Source organism: Lissotriton helveticus, chromosome 5_1, assembly GCF_964261635.1.
Source record: "Lissotriton helveticus chromosome 5_1, aLisHel1.1, whole genome shotgun sequence".
Lineage (NCBI taxonomy): Eukaryota > Metazoa > Chordata > Amphibia > Caudata > Salamandridae > Lissotriton > Lissotriton helveticus.
This window is the reverse complement of record NC_136065.1, coordinates 2037898701-2037918899: the sequence shown is the minus strand read 5'-3', so window position 1 is coordinate 2037918899 and position 20199 is coordinate 2037898701. Positions and strand designations below refer to the sequence as shown.

The 20199-nt window shown below is 43.0% G+C and overlaps 1 protein-coding gene across 1 annotated transcript in view; it reads right to left on the bottom strand.

The window, feature by feature from the left end:
* The window catches only part of LOC144756225 (butyrophilin subfamily 1 member A1-like), a 121776-nt gene that overhangs the window by 9116 nt on the left and 92461 nt on the right, over nucleotides 1-20199 (bottom strand). Inside the window, exons 5-7 of the mRNA XM_078645842.1 lie at nucleotides 16910-17026; nucleotides 6579-6599; nucleotides 68-94 (exon numbers count right to left, since the gene is read on the bottom strand). Of these exons, the coding sequence (XP_078501968.1) occupies nucleotides 68-94; nucleotides 6579-6599; nucleotides 16910-17026 (165 nt within the window). The remainder of the gene's footprint in view (nucleotides 1-67; nucleotides 95-6578; nucleotides 6600-16909; nucleotides 17027-20199) is intronic.

Genomic DNA, 20199 nt, shown 5'->3' with positions numbered 1-20199 from the left:
TACAAATTAAGCACTGACTGTAGTTTTAAATAAAGTTCTAGGGTGCAAAAAAGTAGCATCCTCTCACCTGCATGGCCCCGAGCTCTTCTCCAACCTGCAACAAGAGTTAAAACAGTTTGTTTTATGTGTTTCATATTTATTGTAATCACTGATTATTGTAAGCAACAGCTAGACAAGTGGGTGAGTGACAAATATGTGTGGGTATGTGTATTGCTATTTGCTCTCTTCTGCCCATGTACAGATCATGAACACATCTCACAAGAGGCTCCAAACAACAAGTCAGTGGAATCAACCAACCCTCGCTCTGGCCTTGTTAAGAACAAGCTGCTATTAAGCATGTAAGCTGGGTTACTATTGTAATTGTTTAAATAGAATTGATATGTACTTACTACCTGGATGAGGCGTTGAAGCACTTTGCGGCGAGTAGCACACTACTCTGGAACTACCCTCTAAAGGGGCCCCCTGGCCTGTCTGAAGGTATTGCATTACAGGAGGATTTGTAACAGTCTGTGTCAACTATGAGGGCGATTGAGGCATTGGGAGAGCTTCTAATGCTGCCACAAGGGTGCACTCTCCAGGGCATAATCCGTTATTAGCTCTTTGTTAAGGAGGCTATCCGTTAGATGTCATGGTTCAAGAGCTTCCTAACCATCCACGCGGCCCATCTCACTGGCTGTTCCATATTGAGGCCAACTGGAGCATGAATGGGTCAATTTAAAGCTATTTGTGTGCTGCTATCCAGTCAATGAGTAAAAAAGCCTTTAACACAGAATTGTTGAAGATAGGAGGAATGGTCTTGTAAAGATGTCCTGGTGGGGGGAGCTTAGGGGATCACAGCAGCACCTGCTCTATGTCTGCCCGAGGGGGTGGATTTTGACGGCATGGCATTAAACATACCAACTCAAGTTCTGGCACGCAGTGACACAGCACTTGCAATAAGATTGTACAGCCACTCAACCAGAGACAATATGTACAAGCAGGTCAAGCTGCTAACTTGGACTGCCAATTGAGTACTAAGATATGTCAACCATCTCACCCCCGAGATCCTTTTCACAGAAGAAATCCACCTACAGGGCACTAAGATGCCTCACTGGGGAGGTACGGATATACTAGAGTTTACCACTCAGGCAGGGGACGGCGATAAACGAGTTACTTACCTTCGGTAACGCCTTATCTGGAAGAGACTCTATGTAGCCGCAGATTCCTTACCAACCCATTCAGCCATCCTCCTGGCTCTGCAAACGGATTAAGGGTTAAGGGTTGTTTCTTTTATAAGGGCCCTAGTTTAATGTACCAGTAGTCAGTGTTCTTCGTGGATCCACACTTCTAGCGGGGAAAGTTGCAAAAGAAAACGTCAGTGCGCTGGGTTGGCACCTATATAGGCACAGACAGTCACTTCTGGTACGGACAACGTCACTTGGAGGCAAACGATGACGCCTACTGGCGTACAGGGGTACTGCTCACAAAAAAGATTCGGATCCAGTCTGATGCCTGGGGATTGTTATAAGGTAGAGAAACTCCAGCTAGAAGTCTCTATCAGATACTTCTTCACAGATCCCTCCTCCTCATGGTAACCATTGGTAACCAGAAGGGAGAGGGATCTGTGAAGCAGTATCTGATAGAAACGTCTAGCTGGAGAACTTACCAAGTAACATAGGGATGGACAGGGTTGATTTGTGCTGGAGGGGACCATGGACGGGACCCCATGGACCTTGGGAAGTGTATATATGGTCCCTACATTGATCGCCGCCACTCTGTAGGCCTTGGCTGAAGTGTTACCACAGCTGCAGGAAGGAACAATAGTTCTGGGGCACAACTTTAATACTCAGCTTGACAGATCACTAGACACCACATCGACGGCCCCATCCTCCAAGACACAGGCTCAGGCTTGGTGGGTGTCATCACTGGGCCTACAACATCTTTGGTGCAATTGGAACCTTCATAATTGCCACTATATGCATTACTTGGCACCACACCATTGCAACTTCAGAATTGATTACCTATGTATGGTGTCTGCTTGCCAGGATTTGACTGCTGGTGCTTGGATCCTGCCCAAGGCCTTTAGCGCCACATGCCAGCTGAAATGGTTCTCTGCAGTCCTTGATGGCATATGATTGCTCGGAGGCTCCAGTAGGAACCCTCCACAGAGCAAACACTGAATATTTTGAAATTAACTCCACTTCTACGAGTTCCACAACTTGCTTCCACAACGTGCCTTTGGTATGCTTTTAAGACAATGATTTGAGTTGAACGTGGAGCCTAAGCTCCTTGATAAAATCCTGGCCACCAGACTATCCAAGGTTAAATGCTTGGGCGGGGTACATGGCACTACCTACGCCAATTAAAGGTTGCACTTCTCAGGATCGATGACCTGCAGGGCCCAGTGGTACTGATGCTCATAGATTACAAAAAAGCCTTCGATACAGTGCAATGGCCCTTCCTCTTCCAATACTACATAAGATGGCATTTTGTCCCTGGTTTTATATCTTGGTAAAGGCTTAGCATGATGCCCCCGGGCGACAGTAAGAGTTAGTGGCATACTTTCCAATTGAGCGAGGTACCTAACATCGCTGGCCCATATCTCCACTCTTTTGTGCCCTAGTTATGGAACCCCTGGCTGAGTGGATTACAAGTGACACTCAGACACACGGGTGGTGGTGGACCGAGGATTGTGAAGACAGCTTTGCCTTATATAGCATTGATATGCTTTTATATATTCAACATCTGCAGGCCTCCCAGCCATTGACTGATACAGATGCTGATAATATGCAAAGAGGTGTCCAGCCTAGCAGTCAAATGGGGGAAAACAGTTTACATACCAATGAACGGCCCGCCACCCACCATCTCAATGGCCTCCTAGTTTCAAATAGTGGATGTCACCTTCCTGTACCTGGGTGTACACATCAGTCACGATCACCAGGGAGCCTGGGACACCAGCATTGCCAACATTGGATTCATGGTCCTCCTTGCTGCTCAATCTGATGGGGACGGGACGGGGGGGGGGTAGCTCTTTATAAGATGTTGGTCCTTCTTCTTTTTCTCTCCATCTTAGAAATGTACCCCTATATGTTGGTACCCAATTGTTTCCAAGATGTCAAATAATGACTTTGCGAGTTCCTTTGGGCGGGCATGCTTCCAAGGATTTCATTTGCTTAGAGCACTTTTCAGATGCTTGAGAGCAGGCTGGAGGCCTCAGACCTTTGGCTCTATGATTGTGCTGCTCACAATGTGCCAATCGATAACTGACTATGAGGACAGGCAAGACTCCCCCTATAGGCTAGAACTGACAAAAATCCAGAAACCAGGCTCTCTAAACTTACGGTATTGGGGCCAACCCACAGCCTCACGTCCTGAGGTGACAAGGCTGCCATTGCTGTGTTGGTGAGCAGCCCGGTCTCATGTAAAATGGCTCAACAAGCTCACGATGCAAACCCCGCTCTGGGCTGGCACTACTGATGCGGGTGGCCGACTGCTGGGATTTTGGCCATCTCTACATTGGTAGATGCATGGGACCACAATCATATTGTATCCTTTGAGCAGCTGTCTGAGTTGTTCAGACTTCACAAATCACAATTATTTGGATTCCTTCAGATTCTCCACACATATTGGTCGCATACAGGGACCATCTAGGGGAAGTACTAGATTGTAATTCACTGGAAGCCACACTGATTGTGGTCCCAGTGAGCAGCAAGGACATTTCTAAGCTCTAGAGGGCCTCATTCTTAACTTCCCAGACCTGCTTCAAAGAGTCAGGCAGACGTGGGAGAGCGATGTGGGTGAGCTGGAAGAAGACAACTGGTGAGATGCCAAAATGGCAACCAGGATGCTATCGGACACACTACAGCCCTGAATGGCTGTGGAAAATGGGGAGGGCCCCAAATTCTAACTGCACATAATGCTGATCCCTTAAAGGATCATTCTACCATGTAGTCTCATCATGTCCGCGTTGTGCTCAGTACTAGAAGAGCATACACAACATCTTGGTGCATATCTTCCATACACCCAATAAATTGAAGCTCAAGGGCTACTGAGGGTGACAGAAGGGGGGTGAACTCGCTAACACAGAGGAGAGTGGCAGGGATTGAATTCCTTTTTGACAAGTCTGACCTGTCTGCCATGGAGTCCAAATTTACTGGGAAAGGAAGCATCCAAGGGAGTTGAGTACTAGGGCAATGGACTGCTGGTACTGGAGGAGTCTTTGATAAGCTCTTTGTTTGTACCAGCAACTCGGCAGCAGTTGCTGATCCTCCAAGATCTGATTCCATAGGAAGGCTGGTGAGGGTCTTGTCCTTATGGGTGATGTAGGCTTCCTTACAAAGCACCCCAGAGTGAGAGGCCAGTTGGACATGGGCCAACACCTCTTGTTGCCTCCCTCTCCTGTCTGCCTCTTGTGTGTTTGATGGACTGAAGGTATGCTGGCCAGGGAGGGGTGTCTCGGATCCAGCACTTATTCTTGTGGCAAGGTTCTCCACTCGCTCAGAGTATGGGACTCCCACTCTCAACAGCAACCTGCACAGTACCAGAGCTGGGTGTCGAAAAGGCGACCTTTGCACGGCCACAAAGATCATGCATTCCCTGCTCGTCGGGTAGGTTTAATACAGCGCACCATCCAGCAGCTCCTCAGCAACTGGTGCTCATGGAATTTTCAAGCACTCCAAGCACAGACATTGGATCACGGTTCATTGAGTACAGAACAGGTAACGAGTCAGTTTACAGAGATCAATTAAAGGAGATGGTCCTGACTCTATAGATACACCTCAGTGAACTGAACATTGCTCCCCTGACCCACACCTATTGATGGTGATGTCTTCGACCCTTGAGTGCCACAGGCTTACAGCTCCACTCGAAAAAGGAAAGATTGGTTTCATCCTATAGTGCAACTGAGTATTCAGAGACAAACAGGATTTAGCCCCTGAAGTGGCTTGAGCTTCTGAGAGCATGACACCCTTTCAATGGACCATAACAACTGGTTCTAGCTGCAATATGTGCTAGTTAAAAAACAGCCTTGGAGTTAGGTATTTTAATCTTCCGCGGGAATATTCACCCTATTTAATATAGTGCCAGTGAAGGTGACCTTCATACGTAATGAGGAAGGTCTGCCGGAGGCGGCTCTCTACCAGGAAGGGTAGCACGTCCAGTGCCCAAAACCCTACACTCATCGCCCGAATCTTGCTCCTAGTGATGATATCCAGTGCCTCGAGTGTGATCGTGGCACCCTTATACTGCATGCGCACCATGTAGTTCCAGAAGAACCTTGTACTAATGGGAGCACAAAGAGGACTGGCACTAGCAGGATAGCTCTTCCAAAAGCAAGAGACACAGTTGTTTTACAGATCAGCAACACACGAGGTTCTGGGTTTAAACCTGGAGGACAGGCATGGGCCGCACAAGCCGAAGAAAGGAGGATAAAAGGGGAAAATACAGAACAAAATGGTAAAAAATATCCAAAGAGCCAACGTTTTCACTATTATGACTTTGTGTTAGGAAAACGGTGGGTGTGAGAGAAGGCGGCTTTGTTCCAAATAGTTTGGCAGACAAAAGCCACCAACGAGCTATGTATCACATGCATGTGTGCAACATACCACCAAGAAAATGTGTATATTACCAGCAGTTTACAGTTCCTCTACTATGTGGCGTGCACCTACAGATGAGGGTAAAAACAGGACACATGATTCGGCAGCCATTCATTATTCATATGAGCTGCACGTGGAGAAATATAGTTTCCATAACACATATCTTCACAAGATGTTGTGCGTTTTGTTTCCTGTAGTAAATTTTCTTCACTCCGGACACCTCGTTTTTATCTCACTCTAGGACCTGAAGGAAGCAGAAACGCAGCCAAAAGGACATCGACATGGAAGCTTCACTTTCATCTCTTACCTGCAATGGCCCCATCAAAAATCCTATATCGTTGTGTTTGTAAACTAATCAGGGTGAGACTATGGTGCCAGATGCATCACACGGACAGGTTGCAATACCTGTCTAAGTACCTGCACGAATTCAGCACAGAGGCTGGTTCCAAGGAGTCACAGATATTATACCTTACTAACATGAAGAATTCTAATGCGGCTTAATGCAAACAGAATCAAATGCAGGGACTGAGGCATGCAAGGGCCATCAGACGTCAATATAAGCGTTTACTTAACTAATGTACTGCCTCCGCGACCCATTTCCATAAGCGGATGGCATCAGTCCTTTTGGACAGGTTAGCCATTGTGAATGGTTGTCTCCAGCTCATGACAGTCGGTAAACAATCAATCTTTACTAACTCCACAAGTGGCCACAAAGTTTTGATATTTTGCCTAGAGAATTACCAGATACGGAGGAATGACCATGTACAGCATCATCAGTCTGCAGACTCTCAAGGAGCTGTAATGTTGACATTGCATTTAACAAAGGCATCTGTTAATTTCAATGCCATTTCTGAACATTACAATTTTGCCTTCAGCATGTCCAAAGCCTGCCACTTTGTACAGAATAGACCTATGCTCACAAACAATCCCAGCAAACATCTGTCCATGGTTTTAACAGAAGGCAAACAAGACAATTTAGCAATAACAAAAAAAGTGACTACTCACCCAGTTCTGCAAGGATGTTCTCTGGGAAATAAACAGAGGAACAATACTTAAATGTTTTATTCGGTTCTTTATGAATTTCCAAAATGAACATTTCTTTACAATGTTGAACCCTAAGGGCCTGATTTGGAATTTGGTGGTAATGTGAAATCTTCCACTTTCCAAAATGCTAAATAAAGCATCTAGGGGAGAATCCACCAGTGGAATTACTTAGCATGTTTCTCCAGAAACTGGAGAACTTTCCATTGCCACCCACCTCTAAACCAGGCATTATTTCATTAAAATCGTTTAACTGTTTAATTTACATTTAGGAATAAAAATGTGACAAAAATGTACAAAGATTCATAAACTGAAATATGTTTTAAGATACAATTAAAGAAAAGCAAATTGACAACCTGGGAAGTACAACATGAGTAGCTTAAGTTCAGGAATGTCATTTGGAGGTAAAAAAAGCTATAACTGAGGACAATGAGTTGAAAAAGGAAATGGGAGAAGGTTTTAAGGGAAGCAAGAGTAGAAGGAGTGTAGACTACATTATAATTTAATTATGCATTAATGGAGCTTGGCTTCCTATGTAACCTAGGAAAGGTGGAAGGTGTCACACTTGCACAAGACCGCCAAAGAGAGCATGTCAACTGAGGATTTTCAAGCATCTTGGCTCTTGAATGAGGTCGAGGACCGATGTTTAAGAGGGTGATCCTAATTACAGACAATGGAGAGTGCCACGTATGATCATACGTGCTCCCTTTATCAGGCACTTCCCATATTAGCTTCTCCATCGCTGGTAGCGACCAATGCCTGCTCACCCTTTACTGCACAGTTGGAATCACAGATTATTTCCAGTTCCAGGCTAATAGTTGTTTCTCTGCCAGGAACATATTGGTAGCTATTCTCCAGCTTCCTAATAATAAGGGGGCCGATTCGCAGAACTAATCTGAGATAAAATCCTAAACTTACTACTTTTGGCATTCACAGAAGGCATTTAATAGTAGTAAAGTTAGGACTCATAACTTTACTACTACTAATCTGAGACAAAATCCTAAATTTACGACTTTCGGTATTCACAAAAGACATTTAGTAGTAGTAAAGTTAGGAGTCCTTACTTTAATACTACTAAATGCCTTCTTTTAATACCAAAAGTAGTAAGTTTAGGATTTTATCTCAGTTTAGTAGTAGTAAAGTTAGGAGTCCTAACTTTACTACTACTAAATGCCTTCTGCGTAAACCATAAGTAGTACGTTTAGGATTTTATCTCAGATTAGTTCTGTGAATCGGCCCCACTATGTTTCAAGCCTTTAGTTCTCAGGTTTAGTAAAACTGTAGCGAGATCAGGACTAATAGGATACCTCAAAACCCCTTCACACATGGTATAGAATCTCATTACAGGTGGGGTCAGAAGCACCATATATGCAGGTCATCATCCTCTAGTTCACATCCCCTCCAGCACAGCACTGTTTCACAAGTAGAATTTTCATTGTGGTGACATTTTACCCATAAGAAACGATTATTTTCAATGTCTAGTCGGGTCCTTCTAAGCATTTGTGTCGGTGTGCACTCTCATCTTTCTTCCTATGCATTGTTTTACCAATTCCTACACCCGTATCAAAAGGTACATCTTCTATTGGGCTTTCCATCTTCCTATGAAGGCACTGATTTAAATTTATTCTAAATCGTCCAAATGGAGCTTCCTTCATTCGCTGATAATGCATACTATCAGTCACAGACATTCTTCTAATGACAGGCATCACTTCAAGTGTCAAGTAACTCATTAGAGCAAGCACTTCAGAAAAATCAGTCAGTCAGTCAGTAATAACTTTAATCAATACTTTTCAGTAAAAAATTTACTCTTCATTTATAAAATTCAATGGTAAACGGACGAGGGACTAGCAAATTAAAAAACAATTTCATCCACTCAAATGACTCATTATAAAAAAAAGATTCAGAATAAAGAAACATTATGAAATTCCATAACGCAATAGTATCATACAACAGTCATCCCGTAAGGTGCTTTAGTTATAGGGATACATCCCACAGGTTTTTCCGGATTTTGAGTACCTGCCATAAAAAAGAAGACAATTCACAACACACTTATGGTGTATGTAATTGTTGTAAAAATTAAAGAGCTGGTCTGCACTGTCTAAAATTGAGTGTTTTAAATAAAGGTAAAATACATTTCGTCCTAGGAATTTCATAACATTACAAAAGAATACAATGTGCAAATTGGTTATAGGTGACACCTGTCACACGGGCACAATGCTAACTCTGACAAGGAGTGACAGTTATTTGGAAACTCTATCATCAGCGGCAGCATATTTGCCCTGAATCGGGTCAAAATAAACCTTTGCTGGGTATTGCGTACCAGAGTCAAATATGGTTTCAAACCCTCCTGGGGGGCCATGCTATTATAAGCGAGTACAGATGTTTTTACTCTTTCGCCCACCCATCTCTCTCCCATGGTCTTCTTCCGGGCACAATATTTAAATTTTTCCTGATGAATGAACTAAATTGGTTTTTATAAAGCGCGCACATACCAAAGGGTGTCATAGCACTAGAATAAGGAAGAAGGTAAAAGATCATAGTGGCAAACAGAAAGCAAGTAAATCATAAGGACGCAACATTTATTTATTTTAAGAGTTTTATATATCGCTGACCAGACCCGAGGGTATCGGAGCGCTTTACAGCATTGTTTCAAGGTAATTAAGCATATTAGAGTAATCGTCAGCTAAAAGAAATGAACAATTCGGTAGTCCAAGCGTGCTAAGGCTTATGGAAGCGGTGGACGAGCTCGGAGGTAGCCTTGTTGAATGCTGATTACGGTAGACCTAAAAGGATTGGCAGACCAGGGGTCCCGAGCCTTCAAGGCGGAGTGGAAGAGTCCTGAGGTAGCCTTGTTGAATGCTGAGTGGAGGTGATCCGAGGATCGTCTGCCCGCTTATTCTACTACGTTGGTAAACAGCCAAGTTTCCAGCTGCTTCCTAAATTGCATCAGGGAGTATTGACATTGCAGAGTGAAAGGAAGTAAGTTCCACCAGTTACCTGCACTGATGTAAAAGGCCCTACCCCCCATCTTGCTTTGTTTGATCTAGGAATGATAAAGTGCAAAGAACTGGATCTAGGGTTCCTGCTTGGCTTATACCAGGTAAAACGCTCTTGCAAATACTTTGGGCCAGTCTGGTGAAGGGCTTTGTGAACCATGCACATGGCCTTAAAGATAATCCTTTTCCTAACTGGGAGTCAGTACAGACTCTGCAATGATTCAGATATAGGACTAAATTTAGGGTTTTTTAGCAGCGGTCTCGCCGCTGCATTTTGCAAAGCCAGCAACTTCTTTATCACAGATTTCTGAGCACCCAAGTGCAGAGCATTGCAGTAGTCCAACTTAGAGAAGACAAGTGCTGATATAACCGTCTTCTCGAGGTCCAGGGGAATAAATGTAAAGATTTTTTTCAGAATCTTCAGCACAAAAAAAACAGATGAGGTGATACGAGTTGATTTGCTCCGAATAGGATAATTCAGTGTAGAAAATGACTCCTAGATTTCTAACTTTCTGGACCGGAGTTGGTAAAATACTGAGGCTCGACGGCCACCATGAGTCATTCCAAAATGAGGTCTCCTTTCCAAAAAGAAGCACCTCTGTTTTGTCTGTATCCAATTTCAGATAAATATTCTGCATCCACAGTGCCACTTGGGACATGCAGTTGCAGAGGTTTCTGGCCTCCCTATTTACGTCCGATGAGATAGAGGCCACTATCTGTGTATGATCAGCGTAAGAGAACACAGCTAAACCCCGACTTTAAATGAGCTTGATGAGGGGGCTAACAAAGCCATTAAATAGCGTGGAGCTAAGGGAGGACCCTTGAGGAACACCACAGGATAAGGAGAATGGAGACAAACTCGCTTCCCCCACCTCCACTCATTGCTGTCTTTTGCTAAAAAATGAGCTTAGCAGTTGGGAGAGCATAGCTTCTGAAGCCAGGCAGATGGAGAAGTTTTAGGAGGAGTGAATGGTGAACCGTGTCGTTTATTTATTGATTTACAGGAATCTGGATTAATAACAAGATTCGCTAGACCAATCTCCTCGCATGTGGATTTGACGTATCTCAGCCACGGAATTTCCATTGCATAATTTAAATACATTACTTCCCTAAGGAATAATTTATTCAATCCCATTTCTTCATGCAGCTAAATTGTGTGCCAAAGCAATGTCTGTGACAACTTTAACCTATCAGAGATGTACGAGGTTCCCAGTTCAGCATGGGCTACATAGTTCAAGCAGCTTGAGGGGAGAGATAGTATACGTTTAAGGAAGAAATCCTCGAGCCTTTGGATGCTCTGTGTGTTGACCGTTCCCCAAACCCCAGGGCCATATGAGGCCACTGCCAATGTTTTACTTGGGTATATAGTAAGGAGTTCCCTTATTGCCTTAAAACCCAGATTCTTGGTAAATGTGAATATCACATTGGTGGATTTCTCCATTGCACACACCTGTTAGTTATCATAGGGGACCATGAATTCTTGCTATCAAAAAGTATCCCTAAATAACAGAAGGTGGGTGATTCACTCAGTTTATGCCCTTCCGCAAAAAAAACTGGTTTTTACCCTAGGTTTGATCCCATAGGTCATGGTGTAGGTTTTGGAGCCATTTAATTTCAAATCCAGGAGCACCATAAAGGGAATGTAGTCATCTAATAGACCCTGTAACCCCCTCCCAGTTCTAGCAATTAGTACAGCATAATCTAAGTCATTTTGAATTGGGAGGAAGCGCAAGCCCAACATCGCTGTGTGCCTGGTGGATAGGCTATGGGCTGACTATACCCGAATCGTATAGAGGGAGAACAGGAAGGTGGCTAAATCACATCCCTACCTAACCCCTCTTTTGATGTTAAAACTAGCTGAGCATTCCCCATCCATTCCAAAACGTATGCAGGCTTTCACATCCATACACAGTTGCCTCATATAGTTGGTAATTCCTGCCTCGATCCCCAGATCCTCCATGATTTTTCACAGCTTTGAGTACGAAACGCAGTCAAAAGCTGCAGACAAATCCATGAAGGATAGATAGAACAATCCATTTTTTTCCTTCGTATATTTTCCAATGATGGTACCTAGATTCAATCATCGATGGGCTGTACTCAGCCCCTTTTAAAAACCGAAAGAGGTGTCCACCAGTATATTATTTGCTGCTGCCCAGTCTTTCAGTCTGTTGAGCAAAATACGCCCCATGACCTTCATGGTGGCATCCAACAATAATATTAGCTGATAGTTTTGAGGTAAGGAGTTATCACCTTTTTATAGATCGGGTTGATGATCGAGGGTTTCCATGAAAGGTGGGGGGGAGGTGGCTACCACTATGGTAGCATTGTAAACATTTGTGAGTAGCAAAGCCCAGAGTTTTTGTTCCTCCCTGTACATGTCCAAATGTATCCCGTCTGGGCCTGGTGCCTTGCCTTTACTACTTTCATCTAAAGCCCTTACGACCTCAGCCAGACTCACAGACTGGAGAGGATAATGTAGAATGTCTATATTGTGGGTCTCTAGGTTCCTAGGGCTGTTATGTGCCACTTGCTCGACTCTTGTGAGGACATGGTCGTCATATATAGCTGAGAAATGATTGGCCCAGGCCTTTTCTGCAATATGCACCTCAGTTGACCGCTCATGAGGCCCCTTAAAATAATTGTTTATTACCTTCCAAAAGGATCTACCATCCTTTAGTGCACTCGCCCATCCCAATTCCTCCCATGCCACTTCTATAATACAGTTCTTCCTCCAGATATGGTCTGTTTAAAGCCAAAACATGCAGAGGAGATCAATTTAATTCTTGACACCGAGGGTAAAAATTGTAAATTGATACTTGTATAGCGCACTACTCACCCGCAAGGGTCTCAAGGCGCTTGTACGAATACCGCTGTCGAACCCATCCTGGCTTTCCCTGTGAGGTGTCCACTCCTGGGCACCCCCAAGGTGGAGGCCAGGCATCCTTAGCGTTGTGGGGGCCGTTGTGGAGATTAAGCAAGTTATTGCCCAGAGTTGCAGAGTGGGACTACATGATTGGAATAGGCACCGAGGTGAGAATTATCAGGTCCGTGGAAGTTTGAGCCCAAGACCCGCCGAGGCGGGGAATTGAACCCTGGTCCCGGGCTAGACCTCTGCATCAGGGTCTGCCGCTCTAACCATATTTATGATGGGGACATGAACTACCATGGAATCTGCCTTTGGCCTCGATAGAGCTTCCCCAGGTGGGTTTAAAGGCTTCCATAAACCCCAAGTTATTCAGAAAGGGGTGGAATAGGCTTTCTCTACAGGGATAAATGGAACTTTTCTCCTTTCCCCAGGATGAAGTAGACCAAATTGAAATGCTGGGGTTCCAGTGAAGGGGCACAAGGGGAACATAGCTGCAGGGATTGTATCTTATAGACCACCTAATAATTCAATCTTCTACCTCTCCCCCTTTTTAGATACCATTATTATTATGACACTTATGCATACCAACATTTTTCTGTTAGGGGACTTTTACCTCTGGGCAGAAGGGGACTTATCCCCGGCTTATAAGGAATTGATTAATTCCTGTTAAAACCATCGGTCTCCAGCAGCAGGTACAAGGCCCTACACACATAGGGGGCCGATACTCTTGACTTTATCTTCTCCCCACATGGCTTGATATCAGTCAGGGAAGTTACTCCTTTGTGTTGGACTGATCACTCATTGATTACTTTTCATTTACATGTGGGCAAGGATTACTACAAACCAGAGCTTGGCACAAACTTACTATGATGGAGTCAAAACCTGTTTTTAACTCCTCAAACTTTTTTAATCCTTCAGACTCTATAGAAGAAAATTGTCATAGGTTCGAAAGCGAGGTCTTAAAAACACTAGATAAACTGATACCTCGGACAACTAAAAAACCACGCAAAGGTTCTTCTGCCCCTTGGTACAATACAACTCTGAAGGAGATAAAATGAATTTGCCGTCAACTGCAAAGAAAATGGCGGCGCTATCACTTAAGTGAAGACAAGATCCACCTAACAAAAACAGCGTTAAATGATTACAAAAATAAAGTCAGGAAAGTAAAAGCTGGCTATTATTGTGAGTTAATTGCCGCTGCTCCCAATAAGGCAAAAAAGATTTTAGAAATACTCTTACAAACCCTCCTAGTCTTAGGCAAGAGAATACACCGTCACAGCAATTATGTGATAATTTATCAGAGTTCTTTGAAAATAAAGTCATCATGGTTTTAGAAGATATTGAAAATTCTAATTAATCTGATATCTCCTTTCCCAACACAAATAGCCCACCTCGAAATGCCATGCCATACCTATATGACCCAGCAGCTAATTTAACCAGTTTTGATCCCATCTCTACTGAAGCATTCAAGTTATTGTTTAGATCTACTAAATCAAGATCACCATTTGACCCCCTTCCTCCAAAACAATGGATGAGATGGGAAGACGAACTGTCAATACCCCTCTTACAACTTTGTAACCAATCACTTGTAACAGAGGTTGGGCCAAAATGTTAGAAAAGGGCTGTAGTTAAGCCACTATTGAAGTAATCCTTGAATGACCCTCCAGTTCTGGCCAACTACTGACCAATCTCCCGTCTTCCTTTTCCAATAAAAATACTAGAACAACAGGGTAGTAACATTCTGTCCCAATATCTGGAGGACCATACATGGCTAGAGGAAGAGCAATTTGGCTTCCGACCCAGCCATGGAACAGATACTGCATGGCTCTCCGTCATTGATGAAATACGTAGGATGACAAACAGCGGACAACCAGTAGTATTGGTTCTCCTATCGGCCGTGTTTGACACGGTGAACCACTGCACTCTACTGATTAGACTAATGTCAGTGGTTGTCAGGGGCCTGGTGTTAAACTGGCTAAAATCTTACCTTAATTATCGCTGCAAGTTGGTGTCCATTGCCCCTGTTTCGCTCTAAACTCACAACAATTCAAAGTGGTGTTCCTCAGGGATTCTCTCTTAGCCCAATTTTGATTAAGGTCTACATCAAACCACTAGTCTCACGTATCAAGTCTTACAAAATCAAATTTATTGTTAATGCTGATGGTTCCCAATCGATTCTATCACTAAATAATAATCAGGCTGACTCGATCAGCAACTTTAAGGCCTGCATAATTGACATATTTAGTTGGATTAATACAAACTCCCTTATGCTGAATGGAGGTAAAACATAGCTTCTCTGCTGCCCCTCTAGTAAAATCCCAATTTCCATACCCTCCAATCTTTGGCCTCCACACACAGAGACCCTGCTTAGCAACTCGAGTGTGGTCCGGAACCTGGGAGTAGTGCCAGATGACGACATTTGTGTGGAAAAGCATATGGATGGAGTTGCTGGGAGCTGCTTCGCCTTGATTCGGGCGTCGGAAAACTGTCCCCAATGTTAACTTCCAAAGCAGGATCCTTGATTTCCAGAGGCTTTATATTAAGCAGACTGGACTACTGCAATGCCCTCCTTTTGGGAGCCCCTAACAATTTACTAAAGAAATTGGAACGTGTTCGGATAGTCACAGCTAAATTAACGCTAAATAGATCTCGGAACTCTTCTACCTCTGGCGCTCTTAAAGATCTCCATGAGTGGCCATTAAACAGAGGATTACTTTTATATCACTCTGCATTGTCTTCAAGGCATTGCACGACAAAGGACCAAAGCCATCGCAGGCCAGAATAAGAAAATATACTCCTGATAGGGCCCTTCAATCGGTTACACTTAATTATTTTCAAGAAAAGAGATTCATTAAAGTTCGACAGGGAGGATGCGCCTTAACAGTGAAAACGGCACAGCTATGGAACAAGCTAATAGTCTCAGTACAATCTCAAACCGACCTGTTTAAGTTCAGGGAGTCCCTCAAAATGTTGCTCTTGCCCCATTAACTACTGGGTTAAATCCCGTGTCTCTAGGATTACAACATTTGTCTGTCATTTTGTATGTCTCTCCTGATGAGTCCTCCGGCTACCTAGCACCAGGATACCATTCTGGTCACAGTGCGCTCTATAAATAATCAAATACAAAGTGCACAGCCAGCCTAATTGAAGATGGGTCCTTTGGTTGCTGCTGTAGCGCTATATTAACTTGCTTTCTTGCTGGTGTGCACTCAGAATCAAACCAACCTCTCTCTCGGGCTTGCAGTGGCCGTGTCCTACGACTCAGTGCTTGTTTGTACTGGGTCAGCCTCAGGGTCTAAACATCGATCGATTTCTGGCATAGTATGCTGTATGGTCTTCTTTCTCCCATTTAATAGAAAGCCCATTTGTTGATGCCAGGACTGGGTCAAATCCCAACGTAGATATACCTTTTGTTTTCATGGGTAAAGTCACCATAATCTCTAGCATTGCATGGTCACTTCAACCTGTAAACGTGGCTTCAAACCCTTTAATATCTGGGACCAGAGCTTCGGAAGTCATATTAAAGTCAATAGAAGACTCATAATCATTTCTAAGTAGTCGCTAGGCTATCACTCTCATTCAACACTCTGTTTTTGATCCCAAGACTTAACTTCACCATAAGACTGTTCAGGGTGGATCCATAGGTATCATGTTTAAAATGAGTGAGGTTCACACATTGCATATCTATGATACCACAGATTGTTTTGACTACATATGGACAGCAATGTATATTAAAATCGCCTACCCAGATAATGCTCACAGGGTTGTGATGCAAAACAGAGTCTCTCTGGATAGCGAGGGGATACTATTTTGTTGTGCTCTTAACTTTAATCCTGTGTGATACTGCTTGAAGGTGGTGCATATATTTCTATGGGGGACTGCTTGATGCTTGCCCTACAGCTAGCTGGGATAAGTAGATGCTCTCACAAAACTGTTAGGGACCTGGCTAGATTGGGTGTATTAAGTTGATAAGTGTACCCTCTCCTAAATTAATAACTCGAATTCGGAAAGGCATTATTTCTGTTCGCAAAGTTTAAAATGGGGGTTATTTTTCTTGGCTTAGGAGAAGATAGAGTGAATTAGTGCTATTCTTTTATAATGTTGCATGAAGATTTGCCTTCTGTACGCCCACTGTTCTAAATCAGGGGTTCATTTTTAGGCATGTTTATTAATTTGCACCAACAAAGAAATATTGTTTAAGGGTATTAAGTCAGGCAATGAGTTTTTGATATAATTCCTTAGATAATTTTTCAGAACTGCCAGCAAACCCATTACTTTTGAGTCAAACGATCAGGAAAGTTCTGTAGAAAACATCATTCTTGAGAAAGGAAGAGGGGTGCGCAATCCATCACCGAAATCAAATGGAGCAGACATGGCCAGTGACGAGTATGGGCCGAGTCCAGTCAACTAACAGAAAGATAAGGATTTCTTACTTTTTGCTTGATTCTGTTTCCAGAAGGTACCGAGGAACAGGAGGCATAAGAGAATCCAAACAAACAGTAGCACAGAGAGCATTAACTCCCAGGGCGAGAAGGTTGAGAAGAAAGACTCTGCAACGAGAAGAACATTAGTTTGAAGAGTCATTTAAAAATAAACCAGCACTGATATGGTTTGCAGGTGATGGAAGCACTGGGAAAGTGAGAAAAGAGAAGAGTATATTATTTGTTATTTCACAAAATATCTGTACAGTTTATTATTGCCTTACAGGACAGTGCTTGATTAAGATATGTTTAAAATGCACAATGTTAGACAAAGCAAAGAAAGACGTTCAGATGGCTCATGAGGGTACATATCTTCAAAGTTGATTTTTTGAGTTTAGAAAGCTTTATTGAGCAAAGATAAAACCATGTAAAACATCATTACAAAAGTAAGTATTATCGAGATACATGAGAAATCTGGAGAACACAATAATTAAACTGCTAACCCCAAAAGAGTGGTATATAACTATACTAATAAACTTAGCTTTTATGGAATTCAAAGTTGATTTTAATAGTATGACAGTGCCAACAGAGATATAGCCAGTTTTAGAGCAGGAACATAGAAAAATATAGCTTCCTCCTCAAATGAATAGAGACAGCAAATAGGATAAAGAAGAGAAACCAAAAAAGAGGCAGGACAAATGGTGGGAAAACCAGACAATGGATTAGTTTGATGTCCATCAAACTATGTGTACTCTCCTTTCATGTACTTTTCTGCCTAAAGTATGTTTGCTGGATGATCCCCATGTTGCATTACCATTGTTGTTGTATACTCACCCCTCTTCAAGCGCCTTGAGACCCTCTGGGTATGTAGCGCGCTATATAAATTTTTTGACTTGACTTGACTTGACTCAGACCAAAGCTTTCAAGGGATCATTGAGCTGTCCTTTACCTTTTTACAAATATGGATTCAACATTATGCACTCTGTAGAAATACAGAAACTTCCCTCTGCCTCATGTCCAACTACATCATCTCGGAGCACCATACTCACCTCTTGTCTAGTCTCCTACTTCTCGATCTCTCAGCGGCCACTGAGGCTTTTGATCACCCTACCTTTTTGGCCTCCCTAACCATTCTCGGTATCACAGACACAGCGATCAATTGTGTTTTATATCAGATCTCTCACAGGTTTTCTGTTAAGTCTCTCTACCACCAAGCCTCAGTCGGCAGACAATTTGCATGGCTCAGCGGCAGCGCGGTCACTGCTACGTATCCTGAAACTCAAATCTGAATCTCAAGCTCTGGTCCAACTGCACAGGCTTCCTATTGGAGAACGCATCCAATTTAAAGCACTCTGTATAGCCTTCAAAGCGCTACAAGGCCTTGGCCTAGATTATTTTAGACAACGTTTCCAATGTTAGATTCCAGCACGTTCACTGCGCTCATCCACAAGCGGAAATCTTGTAATATCCAGATTCAAACAAGTTAACTGGGGAGGGAAGGGGTTCGTAACATGTACGACGAGGCTGTGGAACTTGCTCCCCACAGAATTCCAAAACAAAGCACATCTACTAGCATTCAGGAAGAATTAAAAAACCTGGCTTTTCACTAAGTAGCCTCTCATCCCTTTCCATAAACATATTCGGTTTCTCAGCTTGTCTCAGCGCCTAGATACCTCCAGGTAATTGTTGCGCTTTAGAAATTTTATTTTATTTTCATTCCTGGGGCATCTCCTCTCTTTACACCTCATCCCTTTTTGATATCCCTCATATTTTCAAAGCCTCTCTGTAAACACATTACCAATTGTTTTCTCACTTTCTCCACTCCTCTCCTCAAGACACTGGTTTCGAAGTGGCTCACAGCCATCTGCCACAGGGGAGTTGCCTACTTACTTATGATTAATTCACACAAAACTGAAATAGACTATTTTCCATATGCATGTGCACCTACCTCGCTCTCCAAACCCACCATTTCCCCCCAGACCTGTTGATCATAGCAACCCCAGTCAGGAACCTTGGGGTATAGCCCAGCCCATTAATAAACATGGAAGCTTTTATGACTGACACAGCCACACAACTAGATTACAATCGCTGAACATACAAATGCCCAGTTTTACACTTCCTTCCATACAGCCAAGAATGTCTCATAACTAGCGCTTAGCACACTAGACTGCCGTAACTACGTTCTAGTAGGTCTCCCCCTATTTTATGTTACTGCACTTGAAAAGGATCTTAGATTTGAGACAAGGGCTCTTTATAATCTTTCTCGACACAATCCTATAGCTCAGTAAAACGAATGCCGAATAGCTGGCAGCTAAAAATAAAACTCTTTCCAAGCTACTGCAACTTCTGTTCAAAGCAAAGACCTCACTGAGATCCTGAGTGGCTCAGCTCCGAACCACATCCAAACTAGTACGAGAAGCAGTTTGATTATTGATTACTGTGGCACTAACACAAGATTTCTCTTCCTGCTTATAGGTATTTAAACAGTTAGCTCACATCCTTCATTACTGGCCCTAAGAGGCATACTGTGGAACAATAATTTACTAAATTAACAGCATACTGTAATTATCTACACAATAAATATTTCACTATACCCAGCTATATTATACATGAATGAATTCTCCAGTTATTGTTCAACACCCATCATCCTTCTAATCCATCACCCTCTCTATAAGCCTTGAACAAAAATGCATATTTATTGTTGTACTGTTATTATATGCAGCATTTGTTGTCAAAAGTATATTGCTTACAAAATCAACAAATAACAATGAGAGGAAACTGAAAGGGAGGGTAGAGTAAAAGCAAGAAACAGAGAGAAGCTTAGAGTGAGACAGCCAACATGAAAAAGTGACTTACCTTCGGTAATGGTCCTCCTGGTAGAGAGCAACTTTTGAATGTCCCACAGGCATCAGACTGGATCTGGAAACTTTTCAGTAGTACTTTGGCTCGCCGGTAAGTCATGCTGATAGCTAAGCACTAATGCCGTTCTGCTCCGGAAATGATGTGCAGGGCCTATATAGGCACTACTCTCAAGCGCTAACATCAGGGGCCCGACGTAGGTAAATCTGTTTTACCGACTCTAGAATACCGAATTTTACCGATTCAGTATTCTAGATTCGGTAAATCAGATGTACGTAAAAATTCGGTAATTTTTACAGAATCTGTATGATTCGGTAATTACCAAATCGGTATTTACCGATTCGGTAATTGCCATTGATTCCTATGGGCCTTGAGGCCCATAGGAATCAATGTCATGTACAGAATCGGTAAATACCGATTTGGTAAAATTACCGATTTTGCAA